Here is a 26,230-nt window from a genome sequence, read left to right as displayed (position 1 = left end):
CTCAACACTTTTTTTTCCAGAGGTCCCTGGGCCAGGGTCAGCTGTGGGTGGGGGACAGCAGTGCCCTGCACGGTTGGACATTCTGAGCCCTGAACCCCTCCTCCATTTTCTCCCATGGGTGGGACCCCTTTGTGGACAGAGAGCTGTACTCAGCATGTTTATTGCTGTAGCTTTGACAACAAATAATCATAATAACAGAGATAGTTACAATCATGATGAGTGACAGTGAAAAAAATAACTTCAGGCCTGGCGTAGTGGCTCACGCCTGTAATCCTAGCACTTTGAGAGGCGGAGGTGGCCAGTTCTCTTGAGTCCAGGAGTTCGAGACCAGCCTGGGCAACATGGTGAAACCCCGTCTCTATAAAAAATTTTAAAATTAGTCGGCCGTGATGGCATGTGCCAATGGTCCCAGCTACTCAGAAGCTGAGGCGGGAGGATCGCTTAAGGACAGGAGGCTGCAGTGAGCCATGGTCGCGCCACTGCACTCCAGGGTGACTGTTACTCTGGGCGACGGAGCAAGACCCTGTCTCTAAAAAAATAAAAATAACTGTTCACATGTTTATTTGTTTTTCACATGAACTTATCATTTATAACCTCTACAATTTATATTTCATGTTATAGAAGACTGTATTACAATTTATGTGATTTCATATTTACAGATAAATATTTCTAATAACAATAACATTTTTCCCATAAACCTTGGGCCCAACCCACCTGAGGAGTGATTCTCTGCTTTGTCCCCGCTGCCAGTCTGGGTCCCTGTGGGCCCCTACCTAGGTTGGCCCTGGCCTCTCGTCTAAGGCGGGAGCTGGACAACTGGTCGACCCAGCAGCTCGAGGTCTTGAGCTAGTCCACTGTCTCAATGGGCTGTCCCTCGGCTAGAGTCTAATGGGGATCCCTGGCCTAAGGCAGGCAGGGGCCCATCGATGTGAGTCTTTGGGGGCGGATGGGCTACAGAAGAGAGACCAAGCCTGGCAGACTGCTGGTCAACCCTGAGGATGCAGGGGCTATCCATCCATCTCTGCTGTCCCCACCACTCCCCAACTTTGTCCTAGCCCAGGGTGCATCCTGGCAGGGTGACGAGGAGGCAGCGCATTGAGTTGGGTTGCCAGGAGGCTACCTGATCACTGCCGCCCCACAGTGTGGCTCTGGGTCCGAAGTCCTGGGGATTGAGAGGGATAGATGCACAGATGCTTGGAGACTCCACGTGGGTGGACAAACCCTGGTGTCCAGGACTGACTTTCAATGGATTGCAGCCAGGGAGCCGTTCTGCTGCTTAGGAAATCCAGAGGCGGGTCTTTTACAAACTAACATCAGTTTCCCCAGGAACCTGAGTTTGCTGACGAGCGAGGGGTGGGTGCCTCTTTCTGGCAGTGCCCCTTTTCCCAGTAGGGACTCTATACGCAGATGGACCTAAGCGCAGGAGGAGGATGCCGTGCACCCAGGGTGCACCGCGCTGCCCTGGGAGGGGAATGTCTGGGACGAGATATCCAAGGTCAGTCACGCCTCCTATGCACCGCTCTATCTTCTTCCTGCCTTAAGGTCACCCCGATGGTAACTTTGCCCCATTGGTTACTCAGACAAGCAGACACCAAAAGCCTGAGCCTGCAGTTCCTTTGTTAGGGAGCAGGATTGCCATGGCAACAGTACATCTCCTGTAGGAGTCTAAATGTTCCCGTGGTGTAAACCCAGCTCAAATGTTCCCTCCCACAGGGACTGGGAGCAAGAGTTGTCTCCCTGAATGGATTTCAAAAAGCCGGCTCTTGGGTTCTTGAGAAAACAGCTCTGGGTGGTCGCTTTGCATCTCAAAGGGCAAAGAATGTATAATTGCAACCTCTCTAAAGTAACTATTCTAAGAGAGAGTCCGGGGGGCCTATCTGCCTATCACCTGGTTTGGTCTGGAATGAATTTTGGTGGCATGGGGCTTTCTCAGGCAGGCGTTTTAAGCGGGACTGGGGTCATGACCTTAAGCCGCTGGTAGCCAAGCTAGAGTTTGGTCAGGTCTCTTAGTGCAGTGATTTGGATGGAGCCATTATGTGCCAAGAGGTCTGCAGTTTTCTGCCAGCTCCTTCCTTTTCTGCAAACTCAGTCTGAGTTTCCATTTTATTCTGTGACCCTTTCTCTACAGCCTCTTCACAGAGAAGTGGCACCACTGCATTTTTAAAAAGATGGTTACTCCTTTTATAGCTAGTATCGGAAAGTCTTGTTGTGATGTGCACTGCCCCCAAACACTGAGCTGAGGAAGCTGTTCGTGATGGTTAATATTAGGTGTCAACTTGGTTGCGTTGAAGGATGCCTAGATAGCTGGCGGTGTTTCTGGGTGTGTCTGTGAGGCTGTTGCCAGAGGAGATTAACATCTGAGTCAGTGGATCGGGAGAGAAAGACCCACCCTCAAGCTGGGTAGGCACCAGCGAGGCTAGAACAAAGTAGGCGGAAGGTGGGATAAGCTGGCTTGCTGAGTCTTCTGGATTTTCTCTTTCTCCTGTGCGGGATACTTCCTGCCTTTGGACGTCAGACTCCAGGTTGTCCGGCCTTTGAACTCTTGGACTTACACCAGTGGTTGGTCATGGGCTGTTGGGTCTTTGGTCACAGACTGAAGGCTGCACTGTTGGCCTCCCCGCTTTTGAGGCTTTTGGACTTGGACTGAGCCACTGCGGGCTTCCTTCTTCCTCGGCTTGCAGACGGCCTGCTGTGGAGCTTCACCTTCTGATCATGTGAGCTAATTCTCCTTAACAAACTCCCTTTCATATATACATCGATCCAATAGTTCTGTCCCTCTGGAGAACCCTAATACAGTGTTAGAAAACCAAAAGGTGAGAGTGTTTAATTTGGGAGGTTTTAGGTGACAGCACATCCCATGATTAAAAAAAGGATTGCTTATATATCTGTAATAAACTCATATTACACTAATAAACACCGCAAAACAAGCTAGTTGATATTTTTGAGATCAGATGTCTCTTAAACATCTTATTGATTTTAATATAGCTATAAAAAGGATCTTTATTTAGAAAAGATTTCTAAGACCTTTTACAGAGTAACTGCAAAACTTCTTAGCTCTTTCATTCTTAAATACTCCCTTGAAACACATTTTATTGACGTTTGCTATATTATTTCATGAAGAGCAAAAGGAAAATAAAATTAGTCTAACTAAAAAGAAAATCTAGCCTAATAGCTAATATTGGCCAGCACTAACTACACTCAAGGCCCCCTCCCAAGCATTTCACAGGGAGCAACATTTCATCCTCCCAACAACCAGCGAGGGGAGGACCATTCAGCTCCGTTTTCAGACAAAGAGCTTGACGCACACAGAAGTTACCTTGTCCACGGTCACATAGCAAGTAAAGGGCAGGGCAAAGCCAGGATGCAAAGCCACACAAGGCCACCTGGCTCCAAAACCCCTGGGTAGAAACCAGTGGGCCACCCTGGCACAGCAGCAGGGCCTTCCTGGGGCCAAACAGCAGTGGGGAGGCTGCTCGGCTCACCTCGCCTCTCACCTCCACTTCCTGTCCTGGGCTTTTTCAGCAGCCCTGAGCACCTCTCCTTCAGGGGACTGTCAGTGGGGAGAGGTCAGGCTCAAGTTCATTTTTACATAAATGTTTTTGGTGTTAAAACTTCCCGAATGAGGCTAGGTATGGTGGTTCGTGCCTGTTGTCCCAACACTTTCAGAGGCTGAGGTGGGAGGACTGCTGGAGGCCAGATGTTTGAGACCAGCCTGGGTAACATGGTGAGACCCTGTCTCCACATAAAATTAAAAACAAATGGCTGGGCATGGTGGTGTATGCTTGTAGTCCCAGCTACTTGGGAGGCTGAGGCAGGAGGATTGCTTGAGGCCAGGAGTTTGAGGCTGCAGTGAGTGAGGATCGTGCCACTGCACTCTAACCTGGGTGTAGAGTGAGACCTTGTTTCTAAAAAACAGACCACCTGAATGAAAACGTCTAATATTATGTTGACATGTAATACTGACCAAAGCCTAACTATGAAAAATAAAATCTTAAGATCATGGAAGACATATGTCTTTTAAGTATCTGTATTAGTCAAATTCATTACTCACTTCAATTATGCTGGATTTTCCCCCTTGCTATATGCTTAGAAAAGAAGAAAAATGCACCCCTGTTCAAAAACTCATAAGAATCAAAAGAAATGTTTAAAAACTTCAAATTTTAGGATGATTTTTATTTACAAAACAGATTGGGTCTTTGTTTTACAAAAATTACAAAAAATGACTCTTAAAAATAGAGATAGCTTCTCAGACTCTTGGGAACTACTTTTAAGCAACCAAGGAGTTAGAACTCAGCTGGTTTTCTTCTTTGTAACAGCAACAGTGACCGTGGCTGGGTGCCACGTCAATCACTGCTGGGTATCTTCTCCTAAAATCACACAGGCCCGAGCTGTGTCTGGTGGACAGGTCTCCACTCAGGTCAGAGTCTGAAGGAGCAAGATCTTCTCGTTAATGCAGAATCTGTGCAGAACCACCATCAGATTCTCTCCACAGCGGGAGACCTGGCGCTCCATGGCCAGGCGAAAGTCCTCCTTCACGCCTTTGGTGATGCCTCGAGTTACCGTGTGGTGCCTGAGGTCAGCAATAGGGAAACAGACAGAGACCAGGGGTTAGCACTGGCATCACTGATCGCTGCTACTTGGCTAGGAATAGAGCCTGCCCCATATCTAAGTATAAGTTAAGATATTTTAAAAAGAACACAAGAATAGCTGCAACCAACCAAACATTCCAGCCCATTCCTTTTCAGAAAGACTTAAAACTAGACAGACATCTTTCCCACTCTATAAAAGGTTATTTCAAACATTTAACTGTTCAGTGAAATGCCACCTGCTTTGCCTTTGAATCAATGAAACTCTGGTGTTATGCATCCCTACTGCTGACTGGTACACAATTCAGTTACTTAGGGCCAAATGGTGTCCAGTCCATACTGGCTACAAAGAGCTCGTGTCCAGCCAGGCCAGCAGACCCTCCAGAGGCAGCAGCAAGGAGGAGGGAGACCTGAATGAGCCAATCACCCAAGTGAGCTCCCACCATGGCCCCCGCAGCTGGTGCTCCCAGAAAGGTTCAGGGCTCCTGCATAGCTGGGTCACGAGCACATCTCTCTCCCCAGGACACCAGAACAGGGCAGCTCCTCTAAATGCCGTGCCCATCTAGACTCTCATATGTTGGAGAAAACGCAGGGGGAACTGGGGTCCTGACACGAGAATGTGGCACAGGTCGGGAGAGAGAGGCAGAATCTCTGAGGGGCAGAGGCAGTGGACTGCGTGGTCCTATGCTGTCCGGGCGCTCAGGGGAGACCTGCACATGTGTGGAAGGGGTGGTGGGGACACAGGCAAAAAAGGTCTCTAACTACGCCCCAAAAGTTGTACTTTAGAAAAAGAAATCACACATGAAATCCCAGGAAACAGAAGAAACAAAATGAAGAAAGGAAAAGAAAAATCTAGCAAAAATCAGTCAGCTCAGTTAAGAGGAAGGGAGTTGTACCTACTAGTTCAGCAATTTGGTAGACTCAGACAAATAAAAGTCACCTCTGTTTCCCACCCTGCTGCTAATTTCCCTCACACAAAGTTATAAGGATTGAAACTGAAGACTTTTTATGTTCTGGGCAAGATAAAAGTGTTGAAATTACTCTAAAATGTTTCTGTTTTGAAAAACTTGTATTAATTATCATATCAAATATGGACAACAGGAGTCACCAAGTTGTAAAACGACAGATGAAAAAAAAAAATCCAGCTTTGTTAGATAAGTAAAGCTATTACAGAACCTTCTAATGCCCGTGGATGTTTTAAAGATCTACAGAGGAAAACAGCAGGGCCGTGGGGTTAATGCGCAGTTCTTTGTGACTGTCTCTCGTCAGGTCTGGGTGGGTAGCTCAGTAGTTAGGACATAGCGTCAGTGAGGTCCCACTGGGATAGATGCAAACCATTTTACGCTGCCCTGAGATACTGCTCGTCTGGGTCCCAGGCTGCAGCCTCAAATCGGGGCTGACCCTCTGACCATGTGGAAGTTACTGGCATTTGCAGACAGTTAGCTAAAGGGGAAACCCTCCTTTTTTTTTTCTTTTTTTAGATGGCATCTTGCTCTGTCACCCAGGCTGAAGTGTAGTGGCATGATCTCAGCTCACTGTAACCTCTGCCTCCTGGGTTCAAGCAATTCTTGTGCCTCAGCCTCCCGAGCAGCTGGGATTACAGGCACATGCCACCAGGCCTGGCTAATAAACCCTGCTTTTAATACCACTAAAAATATAACTAAATGCTACATTCTGCCAATCAGGGTCCAGTTGTATTATCTCCATATATAAAGAGTGGCACAATTCAATTATATTTCTATTAGAGCCACTATGATGAAAAAGAGAATGAGTAAGCTTTTGTGGTTTAAGAATAGGATAAACCAGCTAATAAATGTGGCATTTTAGCCTATCAAATATTTTCAATTCAGAAAGGTAAGGTCTCAAAAAACATCAGTAGCAGGAAAAAAACCATATTAGTGCCTATTTAGATACCAGGCAACTAATTGCTAATATGACCATTACGACTGGTCACTCGTATGAATATCCACAAGTAAAAATGTACTTAAAATAAATGTCAGCATCCTTAAATGTATATGACCAAAAGCCTTAACGTTTTATCAAAAGAGAATCATAGTGCACCTAAGCTAATGTGCACGTAATTGAATACAGTTTCAAATAGCTTTCATTTTTTTTCTAGATCCATAATGATTTTTAAATCGAACACAAACACACTGGCAACTTATGGAAAAAATAAGAAATGTTACAATATTACAACCAGATGGTTTGCCAAAATGCAGAACAAATTAAAAAATAAAGAAAGCATGAAAAAGAGCACTGAGGAACAAAGAGCTGAGAACCATGGGCAGTGAACATGTTGACAAACAGCACACTATGAGCGGGCGTTTATTCCACTTGGTACCTGTCAGCAGTCTGTATGCTGGGCTGAAGCACAGGTAAGAATTCCTGCTGCAGCAACCCCATGGGAGGGCTAGAAGGCCTTTAAAAAACAGCAAACAGCAGCATTCAAACACCCACACCGACTCACCCTGCACTGCAAAAACAACACTCCAGAGAAAATACACAAGACTGGAAGCAGACTAAACAGAAACTCGTTAACCTCAACAAGCCCCTGGCCGTGGCTGGGTGTTTAAGGAGACTGGGGAGAAGCTAGCCAGCCCTCACTGCACCCGCTGCTGCTGGTGCGTGTCCAGAGGCGTCTCAGTTCCTGGTCCCAGAGCTCAGCCCCCTTTGGAGGTGGTATAAAAAGCGACCAGTGAGGAAGAGGACGATGGAATGCAGCTGAATGGCAACAGGGAGTAGGGGCAGCCTTTGAGAAGACACATTTTCAAAGCCAGCCTCTTTACTTTCCACTCTTCTCACGGTACACCAGTCCCAGCATTCAACCTGGTGATGTCTGGTAACCATCTTTAACAGGATTGAAGCCCCACCGGAGAGGCCCTTCCAAGAGGACTAAATGGTCTGGCAATGTTTTTGATTAAAAAAAAAAAAAAAGGGTGAGTTTGAATTTCAAAAACATATTGAGAACAGATGGGGGAAAGTAAGAGTCCGGGACCCATGGCTGTGCAGAATTCTGTAACAACAAAGATTTAGTATATTAGCTGGTGATCACCTCATAGAACATTATTATCCACCCTATTCAGAGTATAAGTAGGACATTGTTTTCCATTTTAATCCACTCTAATACAACTAGGATACTGCATTAATCAGCACAGAAACATTTCTCTATTTTAAAATACTTAAGAGCAAAAGGTCTGTATAACAGAGTAAGAGCTTCTCCCTCCTTCGAGTGAAGCACCGGGTGCCTTCAGTGTTGGTACTGTACCTGCTTGCATCCCAGATGCCACAGCTAGGGCAGACTCACAGCCTTACCCCCGGGGAGAAGTGTACACTGCTCACAACATCTCTGCCACTCGTCTGGAGGGACCACCCAAAAGGTCTGTAATGGCTTCAGAGAACTTGTTTGGAACCCAAAGGGAAAAGGAATTGAGATTGTTTAATGAAGAGTCCAACCATTCCTCGGTGAGGAGGAGCTCTCTGCCTTAAGCAGTGTGCTTTCTACCATGTTAATTTAGGCATAAGTAATTAACCTTGAGATTCACACAGTGAAGACTCTGGGCAAATCCCTAAACGGTCAGATCACTACGGAATAATCCCTATTCCTGCTTCCAAACTGATGAAACTGCAGCCTTCCTAAGAGGCTTGTCTTCTCTAGAAAGTTACAAGAAATTAACGGTCATATTGATCAAGGTGGCAGAGCCTGGAGTTATCCCTCACTAGTTAGAAGTGCATGATGGGTATCCTTTACACAAACAGCTCCAAACACTCTTCCCTGTGATACTAGCTGGTACCCAACACTCCCTTGCTCTCATTCCCCATCCTAGGGTTCCTCCACATGGACTTATGTCACTCTTCAGCTCAGTAAAAACTGGTAAAAGAAGAAAGGTTCAGTACAATGAAGTCTGAGGTTCAACTGTTGATTTTTTGACAATCCGTCTCTCACACCTGCACTAATAGTTACGCATTATCTAGGTAAAGTGATAATCATCCGTAGGTTTAATCCTATGTACACAGACTTTGGTTCCACTCTGGCTGTCTCTGTATTAACTCATAAGGTGACTGCTGATGGGAATTAACTAAAAAGCTTGATTCGGGCTGTATTTGTATATCCAGTTTCAAAGTCTAGAAAACAAATCACAAATCAAAAGGGGTTACCTGGGCTTCCGTATCCAAAGGTAATCTTTATCCCCAAACACTGTTAAGAATATTTTGAACAACAGAGTTATTCTTCCCATAGTTTCGATTCATGATCTTAGAAAAGTAAATGGGGATGGGAAGATGCCAGTCCTTGTCCATCCTGCTTAAGCAACCCAATGCAGAAAGGTCTTGTATATTTTTAAAAAGAGCATTGTCCTTTTATTCTAAAAGTTTATAATTTAATAACACTTATAACATGAAGGGGAAAAAAACACTTAATCTTTCCATTCTTGAGAATGGATTCCACAAGACCCTATTCTTGCTAGACATAAAAAGAAATGTTTGCTATACAGCAAATTACTGAGGTTACAGAAATCTCAAATGAACATTTCTTACTTCTTTCCCTCGGCATTTCTAAGACTATCAAGATAGAACAAGATGTGGAGTTTTGCTTTCAACAACTGAAAACTAGTTTATTCCATCATTGAGGGAAAAAGAAAAATGTTTTTAGTTTCAGCAGTACTTTCTTCTCATTCAGGATTCAGTCTCTTGCAGAAATTCTAACACTGACTTACAGACACACTGAATGTGCAGGAAGCAAAGGAGGAAGTATGAAAATAAAACTACACGTGGCATTTACAGCAGAGAGGATATATTACCGAAACTACAATGAGGATTGAAGGAGAGAAGCAAGATTTATGAGCTATTTAAAAATCATAAATGGTCACTAATTTGGCATTTTCATCTGGGCCAACCTGGAATTTTAGTAACATCTTGTGGGTTCAGGGGAGTATGGTGGAGACCAACCACTCCCACCATCATTTCTTGGGACAGGTGTGTTCTTAGAGGGACTACACCTGGCTATTAATACTTTGTGTTGTGTAAGTAATGAGGATTGCATAGGAGGGCTTCATAGGTCGTTTATAAATAAAAAGTCTGTAGTTTTTCCTAAAGAATTTTTCTAACCCAGCACAATTTTAATTAAGCACAGCTGTTTTTTTTTTTTTTGAGATAGAGTTTCGCTCTTGTCGCCCAGGCTGGAGTGCAATGGCGCGACCTTGGCTCACTGCAGCCTCCGCCCCCTGAGTTCAAGCAGTTCTCCTGCCTCAGCCTCCCAAGTAGCTGGGATTATAGGCGCCCACCGCCACACCCGGATAATTTTTTTTTTTTTGTATTTTTAGTAGAGACAGGGTTTCACTATGTTGGCCAGGCTGGTCCTGAACTCCTGGTCTTAGGTGATCTGCCCGCCTTGGCCTCCAAAAGTGCTGAGATTACAGGTGTGAGCCACCACGCCTGGCCACACAGCTGTTCTTAATTAAAGCCACTCTGTGACTAATCAGAAACTTATAGAATCACCCTATAAATTTTTGAAAGGAAAAGATACCATGAATGAGACTTTTGTCCAGTGAAAAAGTTGCAAATGTGACAAAAATACCCCAATTTAAGCAAAGTGTTTTAAGAAATGTAGTTAAGGAAATGCAACTTTTTCAAAAGATAACCCAGAATCAAACTGACTGTCAAAACAGAGACCAGGTTCAAAGTCCTTTGCATTAAAGTTTTGATAGGTATAGACATTTACAAATACTTCATACAAAGACACAAAAGGTGAGCACTCAGCGTGGAAGAGCAAAAGAGAGCATGCTTACTTGATCAGCATTCCTTGATTGGGTAGTAATTCCAGATGAATTTTCCCACCTTCCTGAGTTCTCAAGTAGGCAAATTCCTCCAGCATATCAATATCTGCAGGCCAGATTCAGGTTAACCACAGGTAAAAACAGGTGCCAGTTCTCTCTGATGAGGAAATGGGTTCCCGGCAGTTGAGTAACGTGCCCATTGCCACCCCACTAACTGCAGACTCTGTATTTGACCCCAGATTCCAAAACCTCATTCTTATACCCACCAAGCTCCCTTGCACAGATAACTCTTGGCAGGAGATGTGCCAGGCTAAAGGGCATGAGGGCAACATGTTTTCCATATCGATGATAATTAATACTACATGATCACAAGAGCGAAATCTTTTTGTTTTCTTAATAAGAAATGAAAGAGGTGGTGAGAGTAGGGAGGATTGTTTGGTGTTACAGAACATAAAATTCATAAAAATAAAGTGATGACTTCTTCATAGCTAGGGTGCAAGGATCTTTAGATGCATCAGAGGAGGAAGCGTCTGTGAGTCACCCAAATTTTATGCAGTATGTCAATGACATTCATGTATGCATTTTTCTAGTTATGTTCTAATTATGTAATTTTCTAATTACGTAATTTTCTAATTATGTAATTTTCATCAGATTCTCAAAAGATATCTGTCCCAAAAAAGGTTAAAAACTATTACTTTGGCCTGGCATGGTAGTGCACACCTGCAGTCCTAGCTACTCAGAAGGCTGAGGCAGGAGGGTCTCTTGAGCCCAGGAGTTTGAGACTGCAGTGAGCTACGATCGCACCACTACACTCCAGCCTGGGTGACACAGCAAGACCCTGACTCTAAAAAAACAAAATAAAAATAAAAACTATTGCCCTGAGCACCTGAACAAGAAGATCATTTATATTCCTTGTGATTCAGAAATAATGTAACAAGATAAGCAATGAAGTAAAAACACCCAAATTGATAACTAACCTTTAATTCAAAGATCTTTCTCTAATAAACAGTGTGAAATAAAAGCATTACCTAATGTCAGAAGCAGCTACTGTGCTTGCAGCATCTCTGGTGGGTACTCATTGGTAGGTAAGACAGTTGTGGCAGGGTGCCCTAACAAGTGATCAGAGGGCACAGCCACTGTCCCCAGAGGCCACAGAAGGCATTCTTTTGATAGATGGAAGAAGAGGAACTATTAGTATTATATTCCATGGCTAAACCAGGCAAGCCGGACCTATCAGCAACCTGTAGGCTATTACTGGAGGCATTTTGGCTACCTTCTGAGAAGTCAGCTAGCAGTGGAAAATGGAAGAAGGCGGTAAGATTCCCAATTCCTTGAATCACGTCTTTTACGACTTTCACAAGATCAACTGCCACAGCCCCGGTTTTAATCCCCATTCCTTCTCTTCGCTGCAAAATAGTAAAAATCATTATTTCTATCCGGAAGAATACGTTCTTTTTGTATCATGTATTCATTCTACAGAAAATCAGAATGTGTTATGCTTAAACAAGAAAAAAGGATACTTGTAACGTAATTGAAAAAATTCTCGTATTGGAAATTTCCTTGTTGGCAAATTTTATTGACAGCTTTCAGGAAAAGATTCTCGCCCCGTGGCCACTCTTGCTGAAGCAACACAATCACATGCCCCAATGCCATGTCGTCTCTGTTGTCTGTGAAAGCTCTGAGCTGCAAGACAAAGATTTATACAAGAGAGAAGGAAAGGGAAGTCACAGGGTAATCTGAAATACACCAAACATCACTTTCCAAAAACATGCTGTCTATGCAAATGTGTGATAAAGGTTATTAGAGTAAGAAGGAAACAAAGGCAAAACGAAATGGCTGGTAAACATCACAGCGGCCTTCTAAGGAAGGTGGATTCTAACCAAAGAAGCCTCAGGCTCCCTCTGGGCTGTGCACAGCCGCTGGCAGTGTGTGTAGGTGGGAGTCGGACATAGGTGGGCCTGAAGCTTTTGCATATGGGAATCAGGGGTAGAGAACTTTGACTGATCCTGTGTAACAGAGAAATAAATCTGGAGATTTCTTTGAAGGGGAGCAGATGGGAGCAGAAGGTGGGCAAGAGGCCATCTAGGAGAGAACTGTTTGCAGAGAACATGGGATTGGGGAGAAGGAAAGGCGATGAGCCATAAGGAAATAAGCAGAAGTGTGAACTAGAGAAATGGTCACAAGAGTTTTTGTTTCAAATGAGCGGTTATGCATAAAATCACACTTTAAATTATTTTTGTTGCCCTAAGTGAAATGGATGATGAGTTAAGTTTGGGAGTTACTGCACTGAAGTGGAGTGCCAGTGTTTTACTCTCTGGCCGACAAACCTTCTAGAAACAATGAAGCCTCCCTGCTCTAAGGCTGGGCTCTACCTGCAGCCAAGGGCCTTGGTGTTCTTTCAAGTCCTGGAACTTTCTCAACTGTTGGGCTGTTACTGGTGTTTATCTCTACGCCTAACGTGCTTCATCTAGCACGTCTTTACAATGACAAACTCATTATCCCTCCGTGAACCCAACCGCAATTTGTATTCCCTTTCTTTGTAGCTAATGTATTTATATTGATAAAATATTTACCAAACACTACAACAGTCAAGGTTATTTGCATATCTGTCCTACTATTACACTTTTCGAGGACGGGGAGAACTTCTGACTTCTCTTTGCCTAGCGCAGTCATTATTTAATAAAGATTTGTTAATTACTAGCCCATGTGCTTTTCTAACTGTTTGGGCCGCTCTGGAAAGTACTAAAATAACAATCCTTAACAAGGCTCTCAAGTTCTCAAGTCATGAGAATAATATTTGAAATTAAATTTTTTTCAAGCTAATCAACTTTGAGCTTACCTTAAAACAGGCTAACATTAAATGCAGGCAGTATGGCATGATAGCCTTGCTGGTACATGGCAGGAGCTTGAGATCCGAACCTAACAGAAGTCCACAATTTTAGGTTAATGCACATTATGATCAGAGAAAACAGCTTTGAAAAGCAACTGTTTAAGATGCTTTCTTTAAATAAAAAAAAAAAAAACAAAAACAAAGAATATGCAACAGTCATACGATTTCAAATATAGTTGAAACACAATTATACTTTGTGATGGTGAAACTGGCTTTTGATGGTCTCTGGATTTCATTTATCAATATTCTTTCCTAAACTTGCTTCAATACTTTTTATGAGAAAACATTTCAAATATACAGCAAATTATATACAGAGAATATGATACACACTGGTGTGCTCACCACTCAGCTTCAAGAAATGGTAATATTTTAATTTTAAACATTTCTAATATCAATAATCACAAAATCAGTTAAAGCCTATTGTGTATCCTTCTCTGACCCCATTCTCTCCATCCCAGAGGTAGCCATACTTCTGAAGGCAGTGGTTGTCATTCCTATGACTGTTACACACATAGGAAACAATGGATTGTCCTGTGTGCTTTCGGTCTACTGTATAAATGGTGTCATTTTGTATGTATCCTTCTGCAAATTGCTTTTTTACTGAACTTCATGTGGTTCAGGTTTATTAACTGATCAATATCAATACATGTAGCTCCAGTTCATTCATTTTCAGTGTTATATAGTATTCTGTTGTCTACATATGCCGTAATTGATGCATCCATTCTTTTTACAGTGGATATTGACATTTCCAATTTTTCACTATTCCAATGATAAATATACATTCTTACATATTCTCATACATTTGTGGAAATAACTTTAAGCAACAGCTTTCAAAGCAAGATCCCGATCTTCCCTTTTTGGTCTGTGTTCTGTATGTCTGTTATCTTTCTCTGCTCAGAGGCAAGATAGCAAGAAATAAATATATTTTTTCACATGGGATCCTTTACACACGTACTTACATAATGTGATATATCCAAAACAAAAGGTGCATGAAATAATAGTCTCTCTTCTTATCTGAGATGTCTTTTAAAAATATTATTAAATTCTATCTCATTAAAAAAGAAAATTTCTGGTTGAAACTCACGACCCAGTAAATGAAGACTCATAGCTTGAAAAACACTAATCTAAGGTAACAACTAGGAGGTGAGGTACATTTAATAATTAGGTAATGACATGTTCAACTTGGTTATGTGAAGTTGGTTTCCAGAATGGTTGCATGACTTTACACCCCTCCCAGAAGCACCTGGCACTGTGTTCCTTCACATCCTAACAGTCATTGCCTCTTCAGTTTTTGCATTCTGATGTGTGTGAAATGGTAGCTTATTGTTTTATTCAGAATTGCCCATATGACAAAAGGCTGAGAATCTTTCCAAACAGTTTTTGGCCATGTGGATTTCTGCTCCTCTGAATCTGTTGTTCCTGTCCTTTGCCTGTTTTTCTATGGGGATTGGATAATTGCTTCCTATTGGTCTGGAGGAGCTCTTTCAAAACTCTGGATACTAAGTTTTTGCTGATTTTGTGTGATAGACAATTTTCTGGCAATCTGTGGCTTATCTTTTCACTTTGATTGTAATAGCCTTTATTAGTATTTTAATTTTAATGTGATCAAATTTACTAATCTTTCTATTTTTAAATTTTCTTCTAAAAGTTTAGAAGTTTTGGAGTTTTTGCTGTCACACTTCAACCTTAAAATTTACAGGATGTCTATGTAGTGTGAAGGAGGGGATCTCAATTTTTTATTGTCGTTTTTTACATTTGAATAAAAAATTGTTCTAGTACCACTTACTGAATAAATTCATTCTTCCCTCACTGAATTTTAATGTCATCTATTTCTCAGTTTTCTATGCTGTTCCACTGGTCAACCCCTGTGTCATTGCTACCCTATCTTAATTACTAAAGCTTTAAAATAAGTCTTGAAGTCAGCTAGGTCAGTCTTATCCACCTAATCAGTTTCTGGAAGGTATATAAAGTCATGCAACCACTCTGGAAGCTAACTTAGCATTACCAAGTTGAACATGTCGTTACCTAATTATATACCTTGCCTCCTAGTTGTACACCTTAGTGTTTCTCAAGCTGTGAGTCTTCATCTACAGGGTCATGAGTTTCAACCAGAAACTTTCTGTTCTGCAGAAATACTTAATTTTTGAAGAAGTCTGGGCTAGATTTTTTTTTTTTTTAAACAATTTGTTGTAGAAAACTTCAAACATACACAAAGTAATCTGCTCCAGCACCACTGGTTGAAAAGTCTTTCCTTTCCCTATTGAATTACTTTGATGCCTTCACTGAAAATCATTTGATCAAATCTATGCAGGTCTATTTCTGGATTCTCCATTCCTATGTCAATATTTTGTCAACTCTGTCTTGATTATTATGCTTGTATATTAAGTCTTGTTATTATGTAGTATAAGTCACTTAGGTGTGTCTTTTTTAAAACTTTTGACTATTCTAGATTATATAGTATTTCCACTTACATTTTAGAATCACTTTGTGAACTTCTAGCAAAAAACCTCCAAAAACCATAAAGTCTACCGTAATTTTGGTTGAAATTGCATTGAATCTACAGATACATTTGGGGAGAAATGGCACCATAATAATATTGAATCTTCTGATCTGGAAACATGATCTGTCCATTTTCAAAAATCTTTAATTTTTCCCAGAAATATTTTGTGATATTCAAAGTGGAGGTTTTGCATATCTTCCATTAAATTTACCTCTAAGAATTTCATGTTTTTATGATGCTATTAGAAACAGTATCTTAAAAAATTCATTTTGTAATTGCTTATTAATAACATACAAATTGAATTGATTTTTTATACACTAAAATGTCTTGGAACTTTTATTTTTTTTGAGACAGGCTCTCACTGTGTCGCCTAGGCTGGAGCGCAGTGGTGTAATCTTGGCTCACTGAAACCTCCACCTCCCAGATTCAAGTGATTCTCCCACCTCAACCTCCTGAGTAACTGGGATTAAAGGCGTGTGCCACTACACCTGGCTTATTTTTGTGTTTTTAGTAGAAATGGGGTTTCACCATGTTGGCCAGGCTTATCTCAAACTCCTAGCCTCAAGTGGTCCACCTGCCTCGGCCTCCCAAAGTGTTGGGATTAGAGGCGTGAGCCACTGTGCCCAGCCTTGGGAATTTGTGGAGATTCCCTCAAGTTTTCTACACAGCCAAATATGTAACTATGTTAGTTTTTTTGTTTTTGTTTTTTGAGACAGAGAAATCTTTCTCTGTCGCCCAGGCTGGAGTGCAGTGACGCAATCATAGCTCACCACAGCCTTGACCTCCTGAGCTCAAGCGATCCTCCTGCCTCAGCCTCTAGAGTAGCTGGAACTACAGGTTCACACCACTAAGTCTGGCTGATTTTTAAATGTTTTGTAGAGATGGGATCTCACTTTGTTGCCCACGCTGGTTTGGGCTCCTGGGCTCAAGCAATCCTCCTGCCTCAGCCTCTTAAAGTGCTGGGATTACAGGCATCAGCCACCATGCCTGGCCAAAATATGTAACTGTGAATAAAGGTAGTCGTATTTGTCAAATCTTTATGCCTTTATTCACTTTTCCTGCCTGCTGTACTGCCTAGAATCTCCAGATTATTGAACAGAAGTGGTGAGGGCAGACATCCTTGTATTGTTTCTAATCTTAGTGGGGGAAAGCATTCAATATTTCATGGTTAAGTTTGATGTTAAAAAATAGTTTCCTTCTATTCCTAGTTTGCTAAGATTTTTGTTATCCTGAAGTGATATTGAATTCTGTATGCATCTATTAACACAGTCATGATTTTCTCCTTCTATCTGCCAATGGAGTGAATTACACGATTTTTTTGTTTGTTTGTTTGTTTTTGTTTTTTTTTAAGACAGAGTCTCGCTCTGTAGCCCAGGCTGGAGTGTAGTGGTGCAATCTCAGTTCACTGCAACCTTCACCTCCCAGATTCAAGCGATTCCCGTGCCTCAGCCCCCAGAGTAGCTGGGATTACAGGCGCCTGCCACCATGCCCGTCTACTTTTTTGTATTTCTTAGTAGAGATGGGGTTCCACCACATTAGCCAGGATGGTCTCGATCTCCTGACCTCGTGATCCTCCCAACTCGGCCTCCCAACGTGCTGTGATTACAGGCATGTGCCAACGCGCCCGGCCGCTGATTTCTGTATGTTCAAATGCCTATGCATTCCTAGTATACTTGGTCATAATAGATTGTCCTTCTATATTGCTGTATTCAGTTTGCTAATATTTTGTTAATGATTTGACACCTATTATAGTTCATGATGGATTCTGGCCTTTCAAGTTCTTCTCTTGTGATACTCTTGTTTGGTTTTACTATCAGGGTTACTGTGTCAGCCTTTAAAAATGAATTGGGACTCTTCCTCTATTTTCTGATAAGAGTTTGTGTAGAATTGGCACTATTTCTTCCGAAATTCTTGATAGAATTCACCAGTGAAGCCATTTGAACCTGAATTCTTTGTGGAAGGTTTTTGATAACAAATTTAATTTCTTTAATAGCTAAGGGAACATTCTGATTTTTCTTTCTTTCTTTCTTTCTTTCTTTTCTTTTTTTCTTCCAGAGTCTGGTTGTGTTGCCCAGGCTAGAGTGCAGTGGTGTGATTTCGGCTCATTGCAACCTCTGCCTCTCAGGTTCAAATGCTTCTCCTACCTCAGCCTCCTGAGTAGCTGAGACTACAGGTGTGTACCACCACCTCTGGCTAATTTTTATATTTTTAGTAGAGATGGGGTTTCACCATGTTGCCCACACTGGTCTCGAACTTCTAGGCTCAAATGATCTACCCTCCTTGGCTTCCCAAAATGCTGGGATTACAGGCATGAGCCACCATTCCTGGCAGAACATTCTGATTTTCTATTTCTTTTTTGTGTCAATTTAGGTAAATTGTGTTTAAGAAACTTTTTCATTTCATTCAAGTTGTTGAATTTATTGGTATAAAGTTTTTCATAATGTATTCTTTTACTGTCCTTTTGATTGCAGTAGGATTTGTAGTGACATTCCCTTTTTCATTTCTGATATTGGTAATTTATGTTCACCTTCCTTCTGATCGATCTTGTTAGGGGGTTATCAGTTTTATAATATTTTTCAAAGAAAACTTCTAGTTTTATTAATGTTCTCTATTTCATTGATTTCTGCTCTTAGCATTATTCTTTCCTGTCATCTATTTTCTTCAGGTTCAATTTATGTATCTTTTTCCAACTTTTTCTTCAGGTTTAATTTATGAATCTTTTTCTAAGCAACTTAGATCAGTTGTACGTTTCATTTTTCAAGCAACATGAAGCTTGAGCTGAAGCTCAGAGTGGTTTCAGAGGGATGTGCTGACAGATACCTCCTCATTAATCATCTACACATTTTTCTAGAATTGTAAAGATAGGAAAAGAGAGTTCACTGAAATTTGTCAAAGAGATAAAAAACTCAGGAAGTGAAGAGAGCTTTGGAAGAAAGACATTTACAGCTGCTCATGAAATCAGAGCCAAGGAAAAACGTGGAAAGGGATTAACGTTTTATACAATTTGGCAAGCCCTGCAGCAGTATTATCTCATTAGGAACTGTAAAACATTGTTCAGCCTTGGGTCCTAAAACTATTTTTCTTTTCTTTTTAAATTTTTTTAAGAGATGGGGTCTCACTACGTTGCCCAGGCTGGTCTCAAACTCCTGGTCTCAAGCTATCCTCTCGCCTTGACTTCTGAATAGCTGAGATTACAAGTGTGAGCCACCGTGCCTGGCTTTCTAAAGCTATTTTTACAAAATAATAATAAAACATGTCACTGTACCTTTTCTGAATTTGGGCTTTACTTTTGAGGGTTCCTCCTGGGATTTGCCTCCATCTTGAATGGGTAGTACCATGTAGCACATCAGATCAAGGACTTTTTCACATGTCATCTAAAGCGGAAAAGACCAAAAAGGAACTAACTTGAAGCTTTCTGAACTGAAATCAAATAAACAAAGGACCAAAATATTTGCAGCATACAATCAGGCAGTGTGTCCATGGAGGTCTGTATTTCTGCCTCTTTATGTGATCATTACCACTGCTCAGCAGTCAATACAGAAAGAGTAAACAATAAGACTCAAATCTATGTACTAGACCTTTGAGGGAACAATAACCCATTCTTTGCTATTAAAAAACAAAACTTAAAAATTAACCAAGCATTAAATACTGAGGTGTTCAACAGCATTACAGCAGCCAAAAGAAAGATGTCCCTGCCTGAAAGATACTAACTCACTGCATAGAAAAACTAACCCAGAAAACATGTAGCAGAGGTCTAAGGGGTATGATAGACAGCATAAGTTAAAATGCAGGAGAAAATACACACAGGAGAAACTAGCAGGAAAAGCTTCAGGCAGGAAGGTTATCTTGACCTAAGCCTTAAATAGAGGATTTGGAATGCAGAAAGGAGGCCTTTCAAGCAGGAGAGAAAGACACGGGGAAGGGCTATGTGTGGGTTCAGGTGATTTACTTGAGGGCCAGAGGTTTGGTCTAGGACAGAGATGAGACACTGGACGGATGCGGTGCTAGTGGAGAGGAGCCTCGAGTGCCTCTGTGCAGGCTGGCCTTGATCCAGACAGTCCGCATCACCGTTCCCCCTCTATCCACTCAAATTCTCCTAACAACAATCAGATTCCATGCAGTGAGTCTTCTATCTGTGTCAAGCAAACCCTTTTGTTCTCTATTTTCCAGAGGAGGAAGTGGAGCTTTTTTTGTTTTGTTTTGTTTTATGCAAAAGGCCAGAGACATCTTTGGGTCTCTGGGTAATTTTTTTTTTTAATTTTAAGTTCTGGGATACGTGTGCCGGACGTGTAGATTTGTTACGTATATATGTGTCTTGGTGGGCCGGGCGCGGTGGCTCAAGCCTGTAATCCCAGCACTTTGGGAGGCCGAGACGGGCGGATCCCGAGGTCAGGAGATCGAGACCATCCTGACTAACATGGTGAAACCCCGTCTCTACTAAAAAATACACAAAACTGGCTGGGCGTGGTGGCGGGCGCCTGTAGTTCCAGCTACTCGGGAGGCTGAGGCAGGAGAATGGCATAAACCCAGGAGACGGAGCTTGCAGTGAGCTGAGATCCGGCCACTGCACTCCAGCCTGGGCAACAGAGCGAGACTCTGTCTCAAAAAAAAATAAATAAATAAAAATATGTGTCTTGGTGGTTTGCTGCACCCATCAACCCATCATCTAGGTTTTAAGTCCTGCATGCATTAGGTATTTGTCCTAACGCTCTCCCTCTCCTTGCCCCCGACCCCCTGACAGGCCCTAGTGTGTGATGTTCCCCTCCCTGTGTCCAAGTGTTCTCACTGTTGAACTCTCAGAAGTGGGGATTTAAACCCATGCTTCCCAACCCTTTTCATGTTGTGGCATACCCTGAAAGTAATTTGTGTGTGGCTGTTCAGGGTTGGCAGCAATTGACTTTGGGTGGCCCCAGCAGCCCTAGGTCATGGCTGACTGCCCCAAAGGCTGCAGGATCCATATATTGGCACCTCTAGAACCCACCTAGGCCCACAGGGTTGTGAAGCTCTAGTTTAGAGAGATGGGCAGCCTGGTAGTTGAAAAGTTGAACTCTAGAGTTGGATAGGCCCGAGTAAGGTAACCTGCCAATGTCACAGAGCTGGCCAGGACTTGTACTCCAGAGCTATGAGCTGCCATCCTTCGATGCCCATCTCCAGCCAATCTTTTCTATAAATCTTTCCTTGACTCTTTGGACCCAACAAAGAAAATGCCCTTCCCCGAATGTCTATTGTGTCTATGACTGAGGACTACCAACTAATATTTGATTTTTTTCATTGTCTTATACAAATACACTTTTTTCCCTAACTCAAACCATATGGCCCTGAATGCAGGGATCCCATATTCCCCACACCCTGCTTCTACTCCCCAGCCAACAGCAGGGTTCAACACTGGGCACCAAGAAAGCCAACACTTCAATTAAGTGGAATGATGAAAGCAGTATTTTAGAAAGCAGTGACCATAATTTTATAGGGTTGGAAAAAGGGTCATAGGCCAAAAACTTAGTTAAAAGGCATGGATTTGGGTGGTGACAATAGAAATACAAGGTAATATAGCAAAGAGATTATTATCACACTGGAAGAATCAAAAGGATTTGCTAGAGTAGGAGTCCACAAAGACTTGAAAGTTTTGTGTCTAAGGGCCAGTACTATGGTCTGAATGTCTATGTTCCCACCGAAATTTGTAAGTTGAAACCTAACCCCCAATGTGAGGGCATCAGGAGGGAGAGCCTTTGGGAGGTGAGTGGATGATGAGAGCAAAACCCTCATGAATGGGATTTGTGCCCTTATCAGAGAGATTCTCGAGTGCGCTCTTGTCCCTTCTATGAACTAGCAAATGGGACCTCACCAGACACTGAATCTGCTGACGCCTTGACCTCGCACTTCCCAGCCTCCAGAACTATGAGAAATAAACTCCTTTTGTTTACAAGCCTCCCACTTTTTGGTATTTGGTTATAGCAACCCAAGCAGACTAAGACAGCCAGAGAACTAAGGACACTTACATCTGGACATATTGAGTCTGGGCTAAAGACACGAAGGCAGGAAGTCCGACATTACCCATAGGTCTAATAGTGATAAACTCAGAGGCTGGAACTAAGCCCTCAAAGGGAATGAGTCTGTCTTGTTTAATCTAGACCAGTCTGTCTTGTTTAGTAGTTTATATTGCCTACTACAATGAAGTAGTAGGCGGTATAGCTAATTCTACGTGAGATACGTATGTCGGTGTAAATACGTGCTGCCTTTTAAGTTCTTAAAAGGAGTTAATTAAAACTTAGAGTTAAGTAACTGATGGATAATTATATAAATAATGGTGGAAAAGCATTTTCAATTTTGAATGCTCTACACATTCTCCAACTGTTCCTTTCTAAAGATCATCAGGACAAATTAATAATCATATTTCAGAGTTCAAGTTACAAAAAATTTAGGGTTTATAATCACAAAGTGATCAACAACATCTAGAGAGGTGAGAAGAAATCAGTTTGTTGTGTTATGCTGTGGCCTTGAGTTTATACAGTCCTTGAATACACAACAACGTGGTTATCATTTTAATTGAATTCCAACACTTATTGTACTGTGGTAGGTGTCATGAGAGTCCAAAGATAAAAACACAGTCACCACCCTGTAGTAGGAAGGGCTCAAAACCTCCTGGAGGAAACACACTCATTTATAACTCTGCTCCTGCAATACCCCTATCAGGTGTTATCACCATTTATTTTATTTATTTATTTTTTTTGAGACAGAGTCTCGCTCTGTCGCCCAGGCTGGAGTGCAGTGGTGCAATCTTGGCTCACTGCAACCTCTTCCTCCCAGGTTCAAGTGATTCTCCTGCTTCAGCCTCCCAAGTAGATGGCATTACAGGTGCCCGCCACTACACCCAACTCATTTTTGTATTTTAATAGAGACGGGGTTTCACCACGTTGGCCAGGCTGGTCTCGAACTCCTGACCTCAGGTGATCTGCCAGCCTCAGCCTCCCAAAGTCCTGGGATTATAGGCATGAGCCACCGCGCCTGGCATGTTATTACCATATAAAGAGAGAATCTGAGATTTGAGTAAGCTAAATATAAATCTTCCATTTCCCACTTAATAATGGCCTTGTTTTTCCAAGTACAATGGAACAGGCAAGAGTGTAATAATAATAAAAAGAAAAATAATAAAAAGAAAAATCCTCCAACAAATGGAACAATGAACAAGAAACTTAAAACGTACTGATGCCTTATTTCAGGGAAGCTGTGGTAAAGAGAAAATTAAGTAAAACAAAATCATTGTGATATTCACTAGCAGATTAAGTAGTAAGTCTAGGCAGAATGATCAAATTGAAACAAACGTGCACTGAATGAAAAGCCACGCTAGGAAAGGAGAAAGCCCAGGTGGCCCCGTGTACCTGCAGCCAGCATGTGTGCAGTACTCACCCTGTACTCCCCTAGCGCAAAGTGGCACGTTGCCAGCTGGATGAGTGCCCTCTGATGCTCCAGGGTCCCCTGCCCTGTGATCTGTGGCTGAGAAATGGATCCCTGGAGAGCTGCTAAGTGATGCAGGCTGGCTATCGCCTTTTTATATTGACCCTAAGAAAGATGGAATAGAAAGGAGGGGAAAAACATCGCCATTAAAAAAATAAATTTAAAAAATGCCCTTAACAGAGTTCATGAAGCAACGAACAAGCAACTTACAAAGATGGTAGCTTGGTTCCCTCATCTGAGGAAGAAATGGAGACTTGGCAATAGAACCAAATCAACTTAATTAAAGCCAGGTGAGAGTTCTTTATGGCGGTACTTTATAAGGATGGAGATTTTTCTTTCTGGTCTTAGGTCTTAAGACTAAAGAAAATAACCAAGCCCTTTGACCCAGCACATTCTGGATATAACATTTCTTTAGAAATATTTCACTACAAGCACCACTTTATGAAGGATGGAAGCAGCAACCTGCCCATTCCAACAACACCTCATTCGTGAATTATCGACTCTCTCGGTTCTAGGTCTAAGATGCTGGAGAACAGTACAGCCAGGCAGACTCCACCAGCAGAGAGAGAAGGAGGGTGAGAAGTAATCCTCTTTTACCGAAAAGTAACAGAGAGGTGTGATTGGATATACCAAAAGTAACACAGAAGGTACAGGCTTGTCATTTTGAAGTGTTTGTTTCGTTTTCTTTTTGATATAAGGTCTCACTGTCACCCAGGCCAGAGTGCAGTGATGCTATCATAGCTCAATGCAGTCTTGACTTCCTGGGCTCAAGTGATCCTCCCGCCTCAGCCTCCTGAGTAGCTGGAACTATAGGCACATGCCACCACACTTGGCTAAGTTTTTTATTTTGTAGAGACAGGGTCTCACTATGCTGCCAGGACTGGTCTTGAACTCCTGGGCTCAAGCAATCCTCCCACCTCGACCTCCCAAAGTGCTGGGATTGCAGGCGTGAGCCACGGCACCCGGCCCAGAGTTGTTTTGAAAGGAAAATGGACCATACCCCCTCAGCCACTGAAGACAGAACAGGTGTCAGCAGGCAGTAGACTAGCCCAAGAGGGAACATGACGCATTCTGCAAGGGAAAGCTGGTTTGCCACCATAGCCATCCTGTACAGACACAGGTACCTAAAATATGTGTAATAAGCTACCTGATAGATGATCATATCGGTGAGGAAGATTCTTAACCAAAGCCAAGTATCCGTCTTCCAGGCCAAGCAAATCCTTGTAAATTCTGAGTGAGAAGTCAAGAACAAATTTACCAAATATATGTAGCGCAGACGCAGAAAACAAACAAATCCAGTAAGAGAACAGAGACAAACTACCAAAAATGCATAGCAAGTTTGACTTTGATTTCTAAAATACTGCTCTAGAATTTCAAGTAGAGAAGAAACACACAACACTTATCAGTAATACACAAGCAATATTTTGCAGACGCTAACAACTTACTGAGCACATACCAGGTACCAAGAACTATTTAACGTGCTTTTCATGTATTTTCTCATTTATCTTTTAAACTACTTTGCTTTCCCCAAAACAAGGTCCCATTTTATTTTTATTTTATCTTATTTTTAGAGACATTCTCCCTGTCGCCCAGGCTGATAGTACAGTGGCCCTAACATGGGTCACTGCAGCCTCGACCTTCCGGGCTCAAGCAGTCCTCCTACCTCAGCCTCCTGAATAGCTAGGATTACAGGCACATGCCACCATACTTGGCCAATTTTTGTTTTTGTTTTTGTTTTTTTATAGAGACGGGTTTTTGCCATATTGCCCAGGTTGGTCTCTGACTCCTGAGCTCAAATCCACCTGCCTCAGCTTCCCAAAGCGCTGGGATTACAGGCATGAGCCATCTTGCCTGGCCCATTTTATTTTGACCTAATTAAAATAACAAACATACAATGACACTAAAAGGTTTTATTCATTTTTTAAAAAATCAATTTCTAACTAAAGGAAAGATCCCCTCTAGAATTGTCACATATGTGTTCACAATCCCACATGTAACAAAGAGAAACTGAACAGTGCTAAGTTTACTTAGAAAAGATGACACAGCACATCTGGCCAAGGGCTCTGTATGACACATGACTGCAGCCAGGGGATGAATGTCCACGGGCTAAAAGTAAAATAAGGGGCCCCGATTCCAGAGTGTAGTAAGAATACCTTAGTTAGCAAACAGTTAGTGATTTCTAAGCAATGTCAAAATACCCAGCATACTCAAAGGAAAATAGGCTTCCTATAGTTTTTGGATTTTGAGTTTTTCAAGACAATGGAGTTAATGCAGATAAAAACAGCAATATGGCCAGGCATGGTGGCTCATGCCTGTAATCTCAGCAGTTTGGGAGGCTGAGGCAGGCAGATTACGTGGTCAGGAGTTTAAGAACAGTCTGATCAACATAGAGAAACCCCGTCTCTACTAAAAATACAAAAAATTAGCCAGGCATGGTGGCACACACCTGTAATCCCAGCTACTAGGGAGGCTGAGGCAGGAGAATTGTTTGAACCCAGGAGGCGCAGGTTGAGGTGAGCCAAGATCACGCCATTGTACTCCGGCCTGGGTGAAAAAGAGTGAGACTCCATCTCAAAACAAGAAAAAAAAAAAAAATGCATGAACTACTATAATCAACTTAATTTGCCATGAGTGACCTGATATTTCAAGTAGCATAATGATTTTATATAAAACATTAAACAGCACCAATGACATGTGCTTTCTTACCTTTGTCAAGGAATTCTAGGGAATAGAGCAACTCCCAGCTCTCCCTGGCCAATTTAAAGCTTTCTAACACTTCAATGGAGTTAGCAAGTTCGGCTTTATTGACTACAATGTGACGATTTCTTCCTTTCGCCGAACAGTCTTCATCGTCTGAACTCTGCTTAAAGAATGTGGAGAACGTGGTTAATTCAGTTATAAATATAGTCATATATGGAACCATATTATTGCTGCCAGTTTTGCCCATGATATGAATTTTATATCAAAGGATACCACATACATACAATTTTTTTGAATTTAACAATTTAGCTTTGAAAATTAATTTTTTTTT

General features: G+C 42.1%; 1 protein-coding gene across 1 annotated transcript in view; it reads right to left on the bottom strand.

Moving 5' to 3' along the window:
• Positions 1 to 4,152: 4,152 nt before the first annotated feature.
• Positions 4,153 to 26,230, bottom strand: part of INTS10 (integrator complex subunit 10) — a 40,024-nt gene continuing 17,946 nt past the window's right edge. The window contains exons 10-16 of the mRNA XM_011979621.1: positions 24,347 to 24,429; positions 23,152 to 23,304; positions 19,013 to 19,121; positions 13,197 to 13,276; positions 11,878 to 12,040; positions 10,370 to 10,463; positions 4,153 to 4,570 (exon numbers count right to left, since the gene is read on the bottom strand). Of these exons, the coding sequence (XP_011835011.1) occupies positions 4,414 to 4,570; positions 10,370 to 10,463; positions 11,878 to 12,040; positions 13,197 to 13,276; positions 19,013 to 19,121; positions 23,152 to 23,304; positions 24,347 to 24,429 (839 nt within the window). The 3' untranslated portion in view covers positions 4,153 to 4,413. The remainder of the gene's footprint in view (positions 4,571 to 10,369; positions 10,464 to 11,877; positions 12,041 to 13,196; positions 13,277 to 19,012; positions 19,122 to 23,151; positions 23,305 to 24,346; positions 24,430 to 26,230) is intronic.

Source organism: Mandrillus leucophaeus, unplaced genomic scaffold (genome assembly GCF_000951045.1).
Source record: "Mandrillus leucophaeus isolate KB7577 unplaced genomic scaffold, Mleu.le_1.0 Scaffold204, whole genome shotgun sequence".
In the NCBI taxonomy this organism is placed as follows: Eukaryota; Metazoa; Chordata; class Mammalia; order Primates; family Cercopithecidae; genus Mandrillus; species Mandrillus leucophaeus.
The sequence above is the reverse complement of the archived record's forward strand: the minus strand, read 5'-3'. Positions and strand labels throughout refer to the sequence as shown.